We start from the raw sequence: 20,000 nt of genomic DNA, 5'->3' as shown, positions 1-20,000 counted from the left end.
CGCCTGGTGGGTAAAGGGTGGAGATTTTTCCGATCTCCCAGGTCAACATATGTGCAGACCTGCTAGTGCCTGAACCCCCTTCGTGTGTAAATGCATGCAGAAGATCAAATGCGCACGTTAAAGATCCTGTAATCCATGTCAGCGTTCGGTGGGTTATGGAAACAAGAACATACCCAGCATGCACACCTCCTACATGGCGGGGTAAAAACGGTCATGCACGTAAAAAGCCCACTCGTGTACATGCGAGTGAACGTGGGAATTGCAGCCCACGAACGCAGAAGAAGAAGAAGAGTGATAGCGGGACTCCCTTCTGACGCGGCTTTCTCACTGTCGAGTGTATTCACTTGTCTTCTTCTTCGTCTCGCTCGTGGGACACCCCAGTCTCCGCGATGAAGGCAGCTGTACGCTGCAGGCCCTGCACACAGCCGTGGAGCCTCCGGGTCACTGGAGTTGGGTCGGGCCAGTACAGTACCTCTTCCTGAGCTCCTCATGGAGGGGGCGGGACTGCAGCAGGTGTTTTGTTGTCTGGCCTGTCAGTCCCAAGGAGGCACCGTGCTGAGTGACCAGCGAGGAATTCAGTGTGTGAGTGGTGGTTTAGGCGGTGGGTTGTGGCCTGTTCGGAGTCTGAACACTGACACCTGTTCCCGCCCAGTCAGCAGGAACCTGTCCTTGCGTGGCGTGGATGCTGTTGCATCCGCTTCTTCTGTTGCTTGGCTTTGAACTATCTGCACTGAGCTTATCCCCTGGCTGGCACGTGTGATGTGGACAGCAGTATCTTTCTGTTTCTGTTGTCACTGTCTGCAATGAAATGACGTCTCGCTGTTGCTGCCTTACCTCCTCCACGTGTTGCCGAATATCATCATCTGTCCATCATCCACTGCTGTCCATCATTCACTGCTGTCTGTCCATCATCTACTGCTGTCTGTCCATCATGCACTGCTATCCATCATCCACTGCTGTCTGTCCATCATCCACTGCTGTCTGTCCATCATCCACTGCTGTCCATCATCCACTGCTGTCCCTCATCCATCATCCACTGCTGTCCATCATCCACTGCTGTCTGTCCATCATCCACTGCTGTCTGTCCATCATCCACTGCTGTCTGTCCATCATCCACTGCTGTCTGTCCATCATGCACTGCTATCCATCATCCACTGCTGTCCATCATCTATTGCTGTCCATCATCCACTGCTGTCTGTCCATCATCCACTGCTGTCTGTCCATCATCCACTGCTGTCTGTCCATCATCCACTGCTGTCTGTCCATCATCCATTGCTGTCTGTCCATCATCCACTGCTGTCCATCATCCACTGCTGTCTGTCCATCATCCACTGCTGTCTGTCCATCATCCACTGCTGTCCATCATCCACTGCTGTCTGTCCATCATGCACTGCTATCCATCATCCACTGCTGTCCATCATGCACTGCTATCCATCATCCTCTGCTGTCCATCATGCACTGCTGTCTGTCCAACATCCACTGCTGTCCATCATGCACTGTTATCTGTCCTTCATCCACTGCTGTCTGTCCATCACCCACTGCTGTCCAACATCCACTGCTGTCTGTCCATCATCCATTGCTATCTGTCCATCATCCACTGCTGTCTGTCCATCATTCATTGCTGACCATCATCCACTGCTATCCATCATCCACTGCTGTCTGTCCCACATCCACTGCTGTCAATCATCCACTGCTGTCTGTCCCACATCCACTGCTGTCCATCATCCACTGCTGTCTGTCCATCATCCACTGCTGTCTGTCCATCATCCACTGCTGTCTGTCCCACATCCACTGCTGTCCATCATCCACTGCTGTCTGTCCATCATCCACTGCTGTCCATCATCCACTGCTGTCCATCATGCACTGTTATCTGTCCTTCATCCATTGCTGTCTGTCCAACATCCACTGCTGTCCATCATCCACTGTTATCTGTCCTTCATCCATTGCTGTCTGTCCAACATCCACTGCTGTCCATCATTCATTCCTGACCATCATCCACTGCTATCCATCATCCACTGCTGTCTGTCCCACATCCACTGCTGTCCCACATCCACTGCTGTCCATCATCCACTGCTGTCTGTCCATCATCCACTGCTATCCATCACCCACTGCTGTCTGTCCGTCATCCACTGCTATCCATCACCCACTGCTGTCTGTCCATCATCCACTGCTGTCCATCACCCACTGCTGTCTGTCCATCATCTACTGCTATCCATCACCCACTGCTGTCTGTCCATCATCCACTGCTATCCATCACCCACTGCCGTCTGTCCACTATCCACTGCTGTCTGTCCATCATCCACTGCTATCCATCACCCACTGCCGTCTGTCCACTATCCACTGCTGTCTGTCCATCATCCACTGCTGTCCATCATCCACTGCTGTCTGTCCATCATCCACTGCTGTCCATCACCCACTGCTGTCTGTCCATCATCCACTGCTATCCATCACCCACTGCTGTCTGTCCATCATCCACTGCTATCCATCACCCACTGCTGTCTGTCCACTATCCACTGCTGTCTGTCCATCATCCACTGCTGTCCACCATCCACTGCTGTCCACCATCCACTGCTGTCCACCATCCACTGCTGTCCACCATCCACTGCTGTCCATCATCCACTGCTGTCCACCATCCACTGCTGTCCATCACCCACTGCTGTCCATCACCCACTGCTGTCTGTCCACTATCCACTGCTGTCTGTCCATCACCCACTGCTGTCTGTCCACTATCCACTGCTGTCTGTCCATCACCCAGTTTCAGATGTCAGAGGTGTTTAAGCGTGCGGACTAATCCATAGGAACCCAACACACTGACCAGGCCTTGAAAGCCTGCCCCAGGTTTGTGTCAGACATCAACATGGAGGAAAACATTAACATTAATGGAAGAGAAATATGACCCCAACAATGCTGTGTTTCTTAGATACTCTTCCACATCTAAACTTGAAAGCCTGCCCCAGGTTTGTGTCAGATATCAACATGGAGGAAAACATTAACATTAATGGAAGAGAAATATGACCCCAACAATGCTGTGTTTCTTAGATACTCTTCAACATCTAAACCTCTGTCCCCACCCCCACCCCACCCCCACTTCCTCTTCTACAGTCCACACCGCTGTACACACAGCTCCACGGAACATTTCCCGGGGTCCTTCATCAGCAAAGGGGGGAAGGTGGTGGCACAATTGTTAAGACGCTCATCTGCCAGTAAAGAGAGTCCTGAAGGATGTGGGTTCGAATACCGCTCTCGGGCTTTCAAAGCTCTCTCAAATTTGACTGGAAAATCAAACTGAGCGTCTCGTCATACGGATGAGACGATAAACCGAGGTCCCGTGTGCAGCAAGCACATGGCGCACTGAAGAAAGAACCCATGTCAATGAGTGTTGTCCTCTGGCATCAGAAATCCACTCTGATATCAGATAAACATAATCATATACATGCACTCAAGGGCTGACCATGCGCGTTGGGGCGATGCTGCTGGTCAGGCATCTGCCTAGCAAATGCGGTGTAGCTTGTATGGATTTGTCCGAACGTAGAGACGCCTCCTTGAGAAACTGAAACTGAAAACTTCAACACCAAGTTTCCCAACCTTGACTCGAACCTCCTGCTGCACTAAGCCTGTCCACGTGTGTATCTCCAGCCGAAGCAGAAACTGACCAATGGTGTGGCCCTGCTGGGGGGGAGGGGAGGGGGGAACTCGGGGGAGGGAGGGGGGGGTGTTTCCTTTGCTCACGTCACTTTAACCGTTACTGGTTCCGAAACCTGGTTTGGTCATGGGGGGGGCGCTGCACTGTTGAACGCATCACCAACATTCTCCATTTCTAGCGGTCGTGGGATGGGTCCTGAATTTTCGGCAAAGCTCCTCTCCTTCCACTAAATGTTTGTCTGTGCCCTTATTTCGCTGACTGCCTCGTCCCCCCCCCTCCCCCCCCCAGCCCCCACCTGCACTGTTCCTTGAAGGAGGGTCTTGGAGACCCCGTCGAATCTTGTCACGTGGCCAAACTTTCTCTCCCCCTCCCCCCCCCCCCCTTTTTTTTTTCTTTCCCCCTTTGTGGTCAGCTGATATTCATTTCGACCAATGTATTGTCTTATGGTTTTCCTGACTTTTTTTCATTTCAGCAAGCTGCTGACGCCTGTTTGCATTTGGTTCACAGTTTGAAACACACACACACACACACACACACACACACACACACACACTGTACACACTACGTCATTCGCAAAAACGAAAACCCAATTGACTGAGTCTGCCTTCCACACATTATCTAAACTGGGACACATGATCAACGATATACTTTGAAGATAAAAATAACGACGTTAACAATTATATCAGATTCAAATCCGCTTGCGTTTTACCAGTTAGCTAGTCGAGCACAACAATTTTATAAAGTTCTGTTACATTGAAATCGGAAATTCCTTAACACAAAAATGCGAGGGAGTAGTGGAAACGGGAGGGTAGGGGTGTGTGTGTGTGGGGGGGGGGGGGACTGGGGGAGAGGGTAGGGGGGCTCGGTGGATGGGAGGGGGGCGCAAGAGGAGAATTAGGGAGGGGGGGGGGGGTTGTAAATGTGATAACACTCCTGTGCCTGTCAGACATTCCCTCAGCTGGAGTGATACACAAATATGCACACACACACACACACACACAGCCACACACACACACACACACACACACACACACAGAGCCACACACACACACACACACACACACACACACACACACACACACACACACACAGGGAGGGACAGACCACGAAGTGAACACGGAACTTTCAAAAAAGATCAAGTTGAGAAAAGGGTTGCGGAATGGTGGGCTGTAAATGTGGCAGTGGTGACACTGCTGTGGCTGGCAGGTATTCCCCAACCCAGAGATAACTGTAGGTAATTGCGGATATGCAAACACACACACACACACACACACACACACACACACACACACACACACACACACACACAAAAGCACGCGCTTGCTCACACGCCGGCATACACGCACACACGTACACACAGAGACAAAGACACACCCACACACACACACACACACACACACACAAAAGCACGCGCTTGCTCACACGCCAGCATACACGCACACACGTACACACACACACACACACACAAGCACACGCGTGCTCACACGCCAGAATACACGCACACACGTACACACACACAAAGATTCACACACACACACACACACACACACACACACACACACACACACACGCACGCACGCACGCACGCACACACAGAAGGACCGGTCAGGAGGTTAACACGAAACGTCAAAACCGACCAAAATAGGGTTAATGTGTTCAAACCAACAGACGAATTACACGCGGCAAACCCCAAAGTGCCAAGTCAGCCAACAACAACAACAAGAAGCTCTGTTTGGCACAACACACACAGAGACAGAACAAGGTAAGTTGAGGGGTTGGGGTGGGGAGGGGGGAGGGGGTGGGGGGGGGGGGGTGAGAGGGGGGTAGAAGAAAGAGGTGGAAGGGTCTGGAGAAAACGATAAACTCTCCCTTCCCTCACAGCCGACAACAACAACAACAACAACAAAAAAAGTTTTCACGTGTGTGTGGAAGGAAAAACAAAAACTGCCAGAGCGGAAAACGCCAAGCCGCAATCCAAGGTTAAAACTGACATCGACAAGTTTGTTTTTTTTTGCATGCAAGGTCAAAAACCACATGGACTTATTCCGACTGCCTTTCTTTCCAGTTATTTTGGGAAAAAGAAAAGCGAAAATGTTTTCCTTTGTGGTTGTTTGAGAGCGAGCACACACGGCGAATTGTTATCAAGTGTCACCGCACGCGTGTTGCACGTGCACATGCCGCCGGACTTACTGGTGCTCAGCGTGATCGTCCGGATGGACACTTTGGGGGCCGGGGATTCGATGCTGACGCTGCCGCTGCCGCCCGCCCAAGACTGAGGTCGTTCTGAAACAGCGGTGCCACCAACAGCCTGCACTGACTGTACTTCCTTCACACTGGACAACAACATTTCAGGCTGCGACCCTCGCCCAAATAACTGACCGCTATGGTGTGTTAAAAAAAAAAAAAAAAAAATCCACAGTGACACGCTAGCTACCTGCAGAAGAAAAAAAACACAAAAAAACTGGTGCCAGATGAGTAAGGTGTTGAAAAAAAAGGTCTGATTAATGGTCACAAAGGATACTGCTTCACTAATGTGTCCTGTTTGTCACTCATTTCAGTTGCCTGAAGAAGAGCCTATGGCTCGATAAATCGCCTCTTTTATTCCACGTAATTCGACTTTCACCAATATTCTTTTGGTCCACCTCGTAGTAGCATCACCAACCGTTATCATTAAAAAAAAATTATAAAAGAAAAAAAAGAAGAAAGAAGTTTGATCTGTTTCCATCTCAGCATCACTGTGTGAACGGTGACGTGTCAAGGGAACCAGATCCAGACCCACAAACCGCCGTGGGGCTGAGCCTGCTCCCACACAACACGCATGAGACCAGCACACACAGCGTGATGACACACCTCACCTGGTTAGTCAACACAACCTGGTCAACATCCGTTTGTGAACGCCCCACAACTGACCTTGGCTGACTCAATGGCCTGTTCGGAGTCACTAGGACCGAATAATCAAAAGAGAGCAACGACCCCACACCTTTTTTTTTTTGGTCTCTTAATCGATACAAGAACACAGCGCTCTTGAAGCTGACATTAAAATACAGATGTGTGTTTCATGACTGGGAGAGAGGGGCGGGGCCGACCTATCAATGGTCTGTTGTCCCTGAAAACAGAGTATGGCTGCCTACATAGCGGGGTAAAACAACATCCTCATAAAACCCCACTCGTACATACAAATGAACGTGGGAGTTGTGGCTCACGAACGCAAAAAAAAAAAAAGAAAAAAAAAGAAGACCCCCCCCGCCCGCCCCCCACGCCCCCCAAAAAAAATTCAAATGTCTGTTTACAAGCAGACCAAAATGCTAACATCACAATAACAGCGAACAACTGGGGAAAAAAAATCATTTTCCACTCATTAAAGAATAATTAAGAGACAAGACCCATCAGTTTGCTCCACGCGTTCATTCAGTATTCTCCCTTCCATGTTTAAACTTCCCCTTTGCCGTGGTCTCCCAGAGATCCTGCAGCAATGAGGGCCGGGAAAGCAACATGTGCAAATGCCAGGAGCGTGTGTATCTAGTTTGTTTTTAATCACTGTGTGAGCTGGGGTGTCTTTCGCGCGCGTGTGTGTGTGTGTGTGGGAGGAGGGGAGGGGGCGGGGGGGGGCGTTACTCAATACCCCTTCACCTAGTCTTTTCCTACACCGCCCCTCCAGCACGTCAAACGCATTTTTTTTTACCAATTCTTCTTTAAGAGAATATTGCCTGGAACAGAAATTATGTATGTGGTTGTAAAATCTTCAAAATCGTCCATTTCTGTGTCTGCCTTCTCTGAAAGTGGCTATTATCCCATCTCAATCTAATCGCAGAATGGTTTGATTTGATTCATATTACTGGGCTGTTGTGACCTGGCAATAGTATTCTTGCAGATCTTATTTCTTCATTTCAAAGGGAAAAAGAAGATAAGTGAGAAGGCAAGATTATAAGATAAGTGAGAAGGCAAGATTATAGACCATGATGGAGCAGTCCCTTTTTCCACACTGTTCCTTGCCAAAGCCGGATGATCGCGATTTGCATCCACGTGACATGTCTGGGGATGTTTCACTTTTCTCCACGCAGACATCTTCCATGAGGACCACACAACCTTGAGGACCACACGGCCATGAGGACCACACAGCCATGAGGACCACACGGCCATGAGGACCACACGGCCACGAGGACCACACAGCCATGAGGACCACACGGCCATGAGGACCACACAGCCATGAGGACCACACGGCCATGAGGATCACACAGCCATGAGGACTACACACACAGGACTACACACACAGCCATGAGGACTACACACACAGCCATGAGGACCACAAGGACCACATGGCCATGAGGACCACACAGCCATGAGGACCACACAGCCATGAGAACCACATACACAGCCATGAGGACCACACAAGTCCTGGCAGAGTGTGTCACATGTCCCCATGAACGCTTCACGTCGACAAGAAACAAGTCTGCCCGGAACGAGGGGTACAGAACACAATGGGGACCTGGGAGGGGAACAGCCCCGTGGAACACACACCTCTGACACTTGGAAAGAGGCTTTGGGACACAAACTGAACACCTCTGACACTTGGAAAGAGACATTGGGACACAAACTGAACACCTCTGACACTTGGAAAGAGACTTTGGGACACAAACTGAACACCTCTGACACTTGGAAAGTGATTTTGGCACACAAACTGAATACCTCTGACACTTGGAAACATGCTTTGGGACACAAACTGAATACATCTGGCACTTGGAAACAGACTTTGGGACACAAACTGAATACCTCTGACACTTGGAAACATACTTTGGGACACAAACTGAATACCTCTGGCACTTGAAAACATACTTTGGGACACAAACTGAACACCTCTGACACTTGGAAAGAGACTTTGGGACACAAACTGAACACCTCTGGCACTTGAAAAGATACTTTGGGACACAAACTGAACACCTCTGACACTTGAAAAGATACTTTGGGACACAAACTGAATACCTCTGGCACTTGGAAACAGACTTTGGGACACAAACTGAACACCTCTGACACTTGGAAACAGACTTTGGGACACAAACTGAATACCTCTGACACTTGGAAAGAGACTTTGGGACACAAACTGAATACCTCTGACACTTGGAAACAGACTTTGGGACACAAACTGAACACCTCTGGCACTTGAAAAGATACTTTGGGACACAAACTGAACACCTCTGACACTTGAAAAGATACTTTGGGACACAAACTGAACACCTCTGGCACCTGAAAAGAGACTTTGGGACACAAACTGAATACCTCTGACACTTGAAAAAAACAAAAAACCAAAAAAAAAACCCAACAACCTTGGGACACAAACAGAATACCTCTGACACTTGAAAAAAACAAAAAACCAAAAAAAAAACCCAACAACCTTGGGACACAAACAGAATACCTCTGACACTTGGAAAGAGACTTTGGGACACACACTGAACACCTCTGACACTTGGAAAGAGACTTTGGGACACAAACTGAAGACCTCTGACACTTGGAAAGTGACTTTGGGACACAAACTGAATACCTCTGACACTTGGAAAGTGACTTTGGGACACAAACTGAACACCTCTGACACTTGGAAAGTGACTTTGGCACACAAACTGAATACCTCTGACACTTGAAAAAAACAAACAAACAAAAACAAAAGCAAAAAAAACCCAACAACTTTGGGACACAAACAGAATACCTCTGACACTTGAAAAGAGACTTTGGGACACAAGCACATTACCTGAGACACTTGGATAAAGACTTTGAGACACAAGCACAATAACTGTGACACATGGATAAAGACTTTGAGACACAAGCACAATAACTGTGACACTTAGATGTAGACTTTGAAACACAAGCACAATAACTGTGACACTTAGATGTAGATTTTGAAACACAAGCACAATAAATGTGACACTTAGATGTAGACTTTGAAACACCAGTACAATAACTGTGACACTTGGATAAAGACTTTGAGACACAAGCACAATAACTGTGACACTTAGATGTAGACTTTGAAACACCAGCACAATAAATGTGACACTTAGATGTAGACTTTGAAACACCAGTACAATAACTGTGACACTTGGATAAAGACTTTGAGACACAAGCACAATAACTGTGACACTTAGATGTAGACTTTGGGACACAAGCACAATAACTGTGACACTTAGATGTAGACTTTGGGACACAAGCACAATAACTGTGACACTTAGATGCAGACTTTGGGACACAAGCACAATAACTGTGACACTTAGATGTAGACTTTGAAACACCAGCACAATAACTGTGACACTTAGATGTAGACTTTGGGACACCAGCACAATAACTGTGACATTTAGATGTAGACTTTGGGACACAAGCACAATAACTGTGACACTTAGATGTAGAATTTGGGACTCAAGCACAATAACTGTGACACTTAGATGTAGACTTTGGGACACAAGCACAATAACTGTGACACTTAGATGTAGACTTTGGGACACCAGCACAATAACTGTGACACTTAGATGTAGAATTTGGGACACAAGCACAATAACTGTGACACTTGGATAAAGACTTTGAGACACAAGCACAATAACTGTGACACTTAGATGTAGACTTTGAAACACCAGCACAATAAATGTGACACTTAGATGTAGACTTTGAAACACCAGTACAATAACTGTGACACTTGGATAAAGACTTTGAGACACAAGCACAATAACTGTGACACTTAGATGTAGACTTTGGGACACAAGCACAATAACTGTGACACTTAGATGTAGACTTTGAAACACCAGCACAATAACTGTGACACTTAGATGTAGACTTTGGGACACAAGCACAATAACTGTGACACTTAGATGTAGAATTTGGGACTCAAGCACAATAACTGTGACACTTAGATGTAGACTTTGGGACACAAGCACAATAACTGTGACACTTAGATGTAGACTTTGAAACACCAGCACAATAACTGTGACACTTAGATGTAGACTTTGGGACACAAGCACAATAACTGTGACACTTAGATGCAGACTTTGGGACACAAGCACAATAACTGTGACACTTAGATGTAGACTTTGAAACACCAGCACAATAACTGTGACACTTAGATGTAGACTTTGGGACACCAGCACAATAACTGTGACATTTTGATGTAGACTTTGGGACACCAGCACAATAACTGTGACATTTAGATGTAGACTTTGGGACACCAGCACAATAACTGTGACATTTAGATGTAGACTTTGGGACACAAGCACAATAACTGTGACACTTAGATGTAGAATTTGGGACTCAAGCACAATAACTGTGACACTTAGATGTAGACTTTGAAACACCAGCACAATAACTGTGACACTTAGATGTAGACTTTGGGACACCAGCACAATAACTGTGACACTTAGATGTAGACTTTGAAACACCAGCACAATAACTGTGACACTTAGATGTAGACTTTGGGACACCAGCACAATAACTGTGACACTTAGATGTAGACTTTGGGACACAAGCACAATAACTGTGACACTTAGATGTAGACTTTGATACACCAGCACAATAACTGTGACACTTAGATGTAGACTTTGATACACCAGCACAATAACTGTGACACTTAGATGTAGACTTTGGGACACCAGCACAATAACTGTGACACTTAGATGTAGACTTTGGGACACAAGCACAATAACTGTGACACTTGGATGTAGACTTTGAAACACCAGCACAATAACTTTGACGTGCCTTTAGAAAAGACCGTCACACTATCAGAAAGATCGCGGCATTGACAAAGCGCACAACTGGATAATGATTTTTGAAACACCCTCAGAAACGACCAAAACGTGTACAATGGCTTTCGTACAGATACCGACGAACAGTGCGTGAATGCGTGTCCTTAGCTGATCATACCATCATATATGAAATCTCACATGAGATGAAAATGATGAAACTGGGTTATCTAATACACATAATCACAGTTCAAGAGAGACAGACGGACAGACAGATCAAGGAGGAACCGTAGATGAAAGACAGATTCGACACAGCGAAACAGACACACATACATGATTTTTTTTTTTTTTTTTTTTTTCAGTTTGAAATTGCAAGGAGTAAACCAGGACACACCAGAGAAAGACGATAAACGAGAGAAGAAACAATAGAGAGAGAGAGCGAGAGAGAGAGAGAGAGAGGGGTGGGGGACACAGGGGTTGGGCGGGGGCGTGGGTGGGTGGGTGGGTGGGTGGGGGGGGTGTTCACAGAGTCAGAGGAAAAAAAAGAAAGAAAAAAAGATAGGAACGCGGAAAGAGAAAGAGGCACAAGAACAGATGGCGGAAGAGAAAGACATAATACAAAAAATGACAAAAATAAAAAGAAAGACAGAAAATAAGACAGACAGAGAGAGAGACAGAGAGACAGACAGTAAGACAAAGAGACACACAGAGAGAAAGAACAGACAAACATACAGATTGGCAGACAGACACACAGGCATCAAGACAGACAAAGACCAGAAAAAAACAAAGTAAAATAAATAAGATAAAATAAAAGAGAAAAAAAATGCGCTCATTACCGTTACTGTCACGAACCACAACAAATAAAATAACCAATGAATATGTAAATGAATAAATCTAATGAATACATGATTAAATAAATGAATAAATGAAAAGAAAAATAAATCAATCAATGAATAAAAACAAAACAAAACAACCAAATAATTTTATAAATCAACAAATAAATAAGCACACAAAGAAACCAAGAACCACATAAACAAATAAGAACACAAACAAGCGCGCAAACTAAGACACAAACAAAAGCACACACACACACACACACACACACACACACACAGAGCACACAAATAACCACACAAACAAACAAGCACACACACACACACACACACACACACACACACACAAAAGGGGAACTAACTCACCACTGAAGGACTTCTCCTCCTTGGTCTTGAACACGGTACGGCCGTCCTGCTTGATCTCCTCCTCCTGCGAAAAGGAATAGGAGGTCTGTTCACTGCGCTGCTGCTGCAGCTGCCCCGCGCCCCCTGGCTTACCTGCCATCACCCCGGGCCCGTGCTGCACCACCAGGGACCGCCCTCCCCCTCCTCCTGCTCCCCCAGGGGAGTCCGCCTCCTGGTAGCGTCCTGAGAGCATGCTGATGATGCTCTGTCCAGCTTGGGGACGGCTGTGGTAGCGAGACATCTTGCGCGTTGGCTGGACGTTACTACAGTTGCGGGGTGTGTCCGCGGCTTTGATTGGTTATAGGTTGTGGTGTGTGGTTGGGAGACTGACTGTTATTGGTCACTGCAACACTGAGGAGGCGGCGTTCATGCAGGAGGGTACTGATGTCTGTTTTTTTTTTTTTTCAACGGCAGAAGTAGGAGAAGGCAAATAATAGTTTGAGTTGTAGTAGTGGTGGTGGTGGTACCTTTTTCTATGCTTAGCAAGACGAGTACTGATTTCCTGTGGGTGTGTCTATTCTGTTGTCGTTCCGAACTTTCCTGTCAGTTCCTTACAGGTTGTATTCCTTGTTTAGTTCGTCTACGATTCGTTGTCGGTGACTGGCACTAAACTAAATCGACAGAAGGTTATTATGACGTTACGAGTCAGCCTTGAGGCGGCACTTGTCCGGATATATATGACACAGTACTGGTCACCGGTTCGTGCAAAGAGGCGTCAACACCCCCTGTCCACGCTCACAACAGCGCTCACCGAAATTAGCAGGAGAAATAAAAAAAAATAACACGTGTGTGTGTATTTCGTCGAAACAAAAAGTCTATCGAAAAAGAAAGAGTTTCTTTGTTAACTAACTGCCGTCAGAACGTGTTGTCGTGGACCTGTCCAGGCAGGAACAGTGGGGTAACAAACGCTCTCTTTCTCTGGCACTGAAAGTGAAACTGTGAAACGTTGAGGCAGCTCCGTGACACGTGCAGCACGAAAGCGCGTGTCGATAACCTACACAGACACCAGTATGGCCGATATCTGAGGTCAAAGGTCAAAGGTCACTCTGTTGACAGTGACAGCACACCCACACACCCACACATGCATGCACACACTGCTGAGTTGATCGGAGAAACGACCTTGCCCTCAAAACTTAATTTAAAGGATCCATTCTCCCACTGTTGCCGATAGCAACTACAAAATACTTAACAAATCCTGGATGAGTGTGAAGAGCTGAAGCACTCCACTCCCAGAAAGGAGAAAGGGGGAATGAATCGATGTGACAGAATTTCTCATGGAAAGACAAGAACTGAACAGAAAGAAAGGTTTGTCCTGTGCTGTGTTTCACAGACATGTAGCACAGAGATCATCCCCCCACAAACGTCCACCGACCAAGGCCCACAATGTTCTAAATACTCCGTGTCATCGTCAGGACGGAGACACCTAACTGTCGGGGGAGGGGGGGGGGGGGGGGGGGTACCCAGCCTGGACATTCCAACATAATTATTGACAAAATAATGAATGAAAGCTTTGTGACCCGATCAATAATGGCCATGTGGACCTTAATGGGTGGTTAGAAGGATATCATTCAAAGAAACTCTGAACAGAAGTGGGTTATGCACGTGATAGACGTGCCCGTCTCCAGACTGATGCTTTTGGTGACCCTGTCCCCCTTACTTACCCTCCCCCCCCACACCCCCCCGTCCCCACCCTCACCCTGAAAAATGAACACCACAAAGCTGTGCGACCCTTGTCAGGTAAAACAAGCAGAGGACAAAACCATAGCGAAAACAGACAAGGTGTGGTCAAGAAACAGCTTAGACTAACATCACTCAAAGTGGAAAGACATGAAATTAAAGAAAACAGTCAAGAGTGGTGTTCGAAAAATCAGAGAAACGCTTACTGCTGACGGGTACGACGGTCGATTTGTTACAGCACTGGACTTTCAAAACTTAGGGTCCTGGGTTCGAATCTTGGCTGCGTCTACAGGGTACTGGATGGACATTTTACCCCTAACTCCCAGGCACAACACACGTACAGACCTGCTGGAGCCGGAACCCACTTTGTGTGTATGCACATGCAGAGCATGAAACACGCATGTTAAAGATATTGTAAACCATGCCGGAGTTGGGTTGGTTATGGAAACACGAATCGTGTCCAGCGTTGCTGTGTGAGGTCACAGGCCTCACGGGGCTGCAGGAACTCCCTTCCCCGGACTTCACTGCACGGGCACAGGGTACTAACTGTCAGGGTCATCCACGTCCAGTCACCATGGCGTCAGGCTGGCAGTTAAATAACATGTCCACCTAAGTACCCTTCTTGGTCAAAGTGTTCACCGAGGTACCCCCTATTGCTTTACAATATCCTGTTACATCAAAGATTTAAACTTAGGCAATCTTCCAGTCTTAAATAACCACACAAATATTATTGCTACGTCCAAATACCTACCAAAGTAACCCCTGTTAGGTCCAAATACCTACCAAAGTAGCCCCTGTTAGGTCCAAATACCTACCAAAGTAGCCCCTGTTAGGTCCAAATGCCTACTAAAGTAGCCCCTGTTAGGTCCAAATACCTACCAAAGTAGCCCCTGTTAGGTCCAAATACCTACCAAAGTAGCCCCTGTTACGTCCAAATACCTACCAAAGTAGCCCCTGTTAGGTCCAAATACCTACCAAAGTAGCCCCTGTTAGGTCCAAATACCTACCAAAGTAGCCCCTGTTACGTCCAAATACCTACCAAAGTAGCCCCTGTTACGTCCAAATATCTACGCAAGTACCACCAGTTACGTTAAATGCACCACTCTCTACTGAAAAACTCGCCATGAATGTGCAGTACGATGGAGAAATAAAAGTCAAGGTCTCCCCGTACTGAAGGTTTCTGAAAGGTTGGGACAGAAGGAGGTGGGGTGGGGAGACATGGATGATGGTGTCATGAACGTGTTGGTGCAGTCCATCTATGGGTGGGGGTCTGAAAAAAGGATTTATAACTGACGGGGCGTTTGCCTGGATACCTTCGTGGATACCTGGACACCCTTCGTGGTGAGGGGAGAGAATAACCCCTTCATCAACCCAACACGGATTTACTTTCCTGTCAAGATAACTGGGTTGCAATTCGCGGTGCAATGCAGCCTTTGAAAATCAAATGGAAATTAACAAATAATGAGGCCAGGAGATGAAATGGTTAACAAATAGTAAAGTGTGCTAACTCTCTCCATTCACAAGGTATACAACTTCAGGTCAGTGCTGCTTACGCTACCGATTCAGCTAGCACACAGGTAAATAAAAGGTACACTGGAACAAACCCAGACACTTCCTCAAAAAAGGAAGCGCCGGGCCTGTCCTTTTACCGATCATTTGACATGTGCACACAACAGCAAAGACAGAAGAAATGTGCAAACACAAATAAGCTTTTATTCAAGACTGGCATAGCCTCTTTAATCCTGAACGAGCCACACAGAACACATGGACAATACAGAACACATGGTTGCTTCGGTGGTTTTTCAACTAGCTGAATCGGTAGCGTAAGCAGCACTGACCTGAAGTTGTGTACCTTGTGAATGGAGAGAGTCAACACTCTTTACTATTTGTTAATCTTTGAAAATCAACTTTCATGGCTTGAGAAAATAGTTCGTGATGTGCAGGGTAATTCACGTGACTTTCTCAAGACATCAAGGAATAATCCTACACTGACACATCGGAAAAGAATACGAAATGGGTCCAGAAGTCTTTGTTCATTACTCACATAGGAAAAAAACCCTCAATATACTGCCACAGAAAGTGGGCATCTGCATGAAGTGTATGACCGTTTTTACCCCACCATGTAGGCAGCCATACTCCGCTTTCGGGGGTTACGGCACAGATCGAGCTGCATGGCCCAGTACTCTTGTCATTACTCAAATGAGAAAAAACACTCACCTCAAATATACTGCCACAGAAAGTGGGCAGCTACATGAAGAAATCTGCCGACGTGTAAAAAAACAAACAAACAAACAAACAAAAACATCTCAAGTTCGCAAAGAATGCACGATGTAAAGCAATCAAAGCACCATAAAAAGTGAATGTTTCACCCTGTTTTTATGTTTTTTGGAATTTAGCGTGTTGTTTTCAAAGCAAACACGTTTGACGAAGTAAGGCTGAGGAATGGAAGGAGAGGGGTGGAGGTGAGTGGGCAGTGGGGGAGAGAGAGAGAGAGAGAGAGGGTGAAACAAGTTTTCAAGCAAGCTGAGGATTGGAGAGAGGACAAAAGGGGAATAAAAAAATTACATTAAATAAAATGACGAAAAAATAAAAAGAAAAAGAAAAAAAGAAAAAAAAAAGGACGGGTATGGAAAGCTGTTCTCGTGTCAAGCTGATGTATGACTGAAGTGCAAGAAGCGGGTAGCGCCCTATACTGCGCAACAGGCCGGGAGTGCTGACGGCGTTAAAATTCTACCCCACCCCCACCCGGCACACACCCCTCAACACCCACACACGTCACTCCACATCACGGAAAACAGTCTCGGATACAAACCGCCTTCCCGGGGAACAGTCACTTTCCACTGTAACAATCCACTGAATTTAGTCACAGAGAGAGAAAGAAAGAAAGAAAGAAGAAAGGAAGGAAGAAAGAAAGAAAGAAAGAAAAAGGGCCGGGGAGGAAGACCGGACCAAAAGAAGAAGAAGACGACGACAACGAAGACGAAGAAGAAGAAGAAGAAGAAGAAGACGAAGAAGAAGAACGACGAAGAAGAAGAAGAAGAAGAAGAAGAAGAAGAAGAAGAAGGAGACGAAGAAGACGAAGAAGAAGAAGGAGACGAAGAAGAAGAAGAAACGAAAATCGGAGGGAAAAGGAAGAAGAAGAAGACTTGAGAAGAAGAAGAAGGAGAAAAGAAAAATGAAGAAATGAAAAACTAGAGGAGAAACACAATAACGCCGAAACGATCGTTAACGCCCCCAAAACCAACAACTTGAAGGCGAGCGCTAGACTACGGACACTCCATTTAGGGGAAAACCAAGAGTGACAAGCACCGCACAACTGCACAACATCACAGCACTCCTCGTTAAGTCCTGCTTTGAACCCTCGTGTCCTCCCTTGCACGTCTAAGCACTAAAGGGGCAAGGCGAGAAGCACAATACCTAACCACTTCTGGAATCTTCCCCTTCTTTTTCTCTCTCTCTCACACACACACACACACACACGGCCCCGTGCAACACCGTCACTGTCACTTGTTGCACACAGACACACACACTCCTGCTAGCGGCAGCAGCGCTTGCTGCTGTGGGGGCCACACTGGAGCTGGTTGCCCTCCCTCCCTCCCTCCCTCCCTGACTGTCTGTCTGTCTGCAGCCGGCACCGCCGCCCCCCCCCCCCCGCCCCCTCTCCCCTCCGCACCTTGCAGCACGTGCCCTGCCCTGCCCTGCCCTGCCCTCTGTGGGGCAAGGTGCTACCTGTCGGGACTACCCCCCCCACTTCAGGTTCTGCCCCCCCCCCCCGGTCCCCCACATCCCCCAAACCCCCCAGTGCGGAATTTAGTTTCAGTTTCTGAAGGAGGCGTCACTGCGTTCGGGCAAATCCATTATACGCTACACCACATCTGCTAGGCAGATGCCTGACAATAGCATAACCCAACGCGCTTGTCAGGCCCTGAGTGCATACTAATGTATTTGTGTACCTATCAGAGAGGATTTGTACACAGTTTTGCCAGAGGACAGCACTCTTGTTGCCATGGGTTCTTTTTCAGTGCGCCAAGTGCGTGCTGCACACGGGACCTCGGTTTATCGTCTCATCCGAAAGACTAGACGCCGGGTTTTGATTTTCCAGTCACGGATACTTGGGAGAAAGGGCGCGAGCGGGACTCGAACCCACACCCTCACGGACTCTCTGTATTGTTGGCAGCTGACCGCGCTTTAACCATTTCTGCCACCTTCCTCGAAACGACCTCGTAATGAACTTCACTTGACCATGCTTTCCATTGGCTCCCGCTACCATTTCACAAAGTCGTACTCTCTTTGTTTCAAGTCCATTGAGCCTGCTGGCCCACAGTATCCTTCCAATCTCGTCATCCTTACATACCCTCACACCAACTCCGCTCTTCTTCTGACACCCGTCTGCTTAAGATTCCCCCACCCCCACCCCACCCCACTCCCCCCTGCTCGAATGATGAGTGTGTGTGTGTGTGTGTGTGTGTGTGTGTGTGTGTGTGTGTGTGCATTTTACTTATGTATACGATTTATTCCCTTGATGTTTTTATTTATGTATTGTTGTTAAATACCTTATGGTCTTAACGTGTGTGTGCGTGTGTGTGTGTGTGTGTGTGTGTGTGTGTGTGTGTGTGTGTGTGTGTGTGTGTGTGTGTGTGTGTGTGTGTGTGTGTGTGCGTGCGTGCGCGCATGCCATTTTTAGTCATCTATACCCTTTTTTAGTTGGAGGTTTTCATTTGTTGATATTGTTGTGCAATACCCTATTGTCTTAACATGAGTATGTGTGTGTGGGGGGGGGGGGGGGGGGGGGGGGGTAGTATATCGTCAGCTATTGGGAATTCTTATTTGACTAGTTTTAATCTCTTCTTATGTTGCGCATGATTTTATGCCAGTGTTTACAATGAGCCTGTGATTGCACAACTTAATTTCCATGTGGATTAATAAAGTGTTTTTTGATTTGATTTGATTTTGATTTGAACCAAAACGTATGACCAACGCAGGTTTTATTATCAAGGTCCCCCCATTCTTTGGAATCAACTTCCTCAGCCTCTCCTCCGTCACTCATCTTCGCTGCAGTCTTTCAAATCTCAGTCTCAAGCCCCACCATTCCCCCCCTCCCTGAATAATTCTCAACAGCTCATCCCTTTCCAGTATGAACCCAAATGACTATCAGTCAGTGAGTGAGCTTAAGAGTTTCAGAACTTGTATGTTGCATTTTGGATTGTGTACAATTCATATTTATGTACTATGACGTGTGTGTGTGCATGCGTGCGTGCGTGCTTGTGTGTGGTGTGTGTGTGTTTGGGTGTGTGTCTGGAGGGGGGTGAGGGTGGAATGATTTCATAATGTTTGTATACTGTGTTTTTGATATGTACGTGTGTGTGTGTGTGTGTGTGTGTGTGTGTGTGTGTGTGTGTGTGTGTGTGTGTGTGTGTGTGTGTGTGTGTGTGTGTGTGTGTGTGTGTGTGTGTGTGTGTGTGCGTGCGTGCGTGTGTGTGTGTGTGTGTGTTTCTATTTGTAAACGCTCAGTGTTTATTTTCAAGATTACGCGTGATATCTCATGATAATAATGATAATAACAACAACAACAACAGTCACAACAACAACAATCACAACAACAACAATAATAATAACAACAATTACAACAATAATAAGAACAATGAAGAATATTTACGAAAAAAAAAGAGTAATAATAATGACAGTATTGTTAATCTTATCCATTTAGTTATTCATTCATTCATATATATTTTT

General features: G+C 46.7%; 1 protein-coding gene across 1 annotated transcript in view; it reads right to left on the bottom strand.

Moving 5' to 3' along the window:
• Positions 1-17,759, bottom strand: part of LOC143286315 (uncharacterized) — a 103,835-nt gene extending 86,076 nt beyond the window's left edge. The window contains exons 1-4 of the mRNA XM_076593854.1: positions 17,542-17,759; positions 17,080-17,107; positions 12,552-13,584; positions 5,834-5,926 (exon numbers count right to left, since the gene is read on the bottom strand). Coding sequence (XP_076449969.1) covers positions 5,834-5,926; positions 12,552-12,831 — 373 coding nt within the window. The 5' untranslated portion in view covers positions 12,832-13,584; positions 17,080-17,107; positions 17,542-17,759. The remainder of the gene's footprint in view (positions 1-5,833; positions 5,927-12,551; positions 13,585-17,079; positions 17,108-17,541) is intronic.
• Between the last annotated feature and the right edge of the window lie 2,241 nt (positions 17,760-20,000).

This window comes from Babylonia areolata, chromosome 10 (genome assembly GCF_041734735.1).
Source record: "Babylonia areolata isolate BAREFJ2019XMU chromosome 10, ASM4173473v1, whole genome shotgun sequence".
Taxonomy (NCBI): domain Eukaryota; kingdom Metazoa; phylum Mollusca; class Gastropoda; order Neogastropoda; family Buccinidae; genus Babylonia; species Babylonia areolata.
This window is presented reverse-complemented; position numbering and strand designations above follow the sequence as displayed.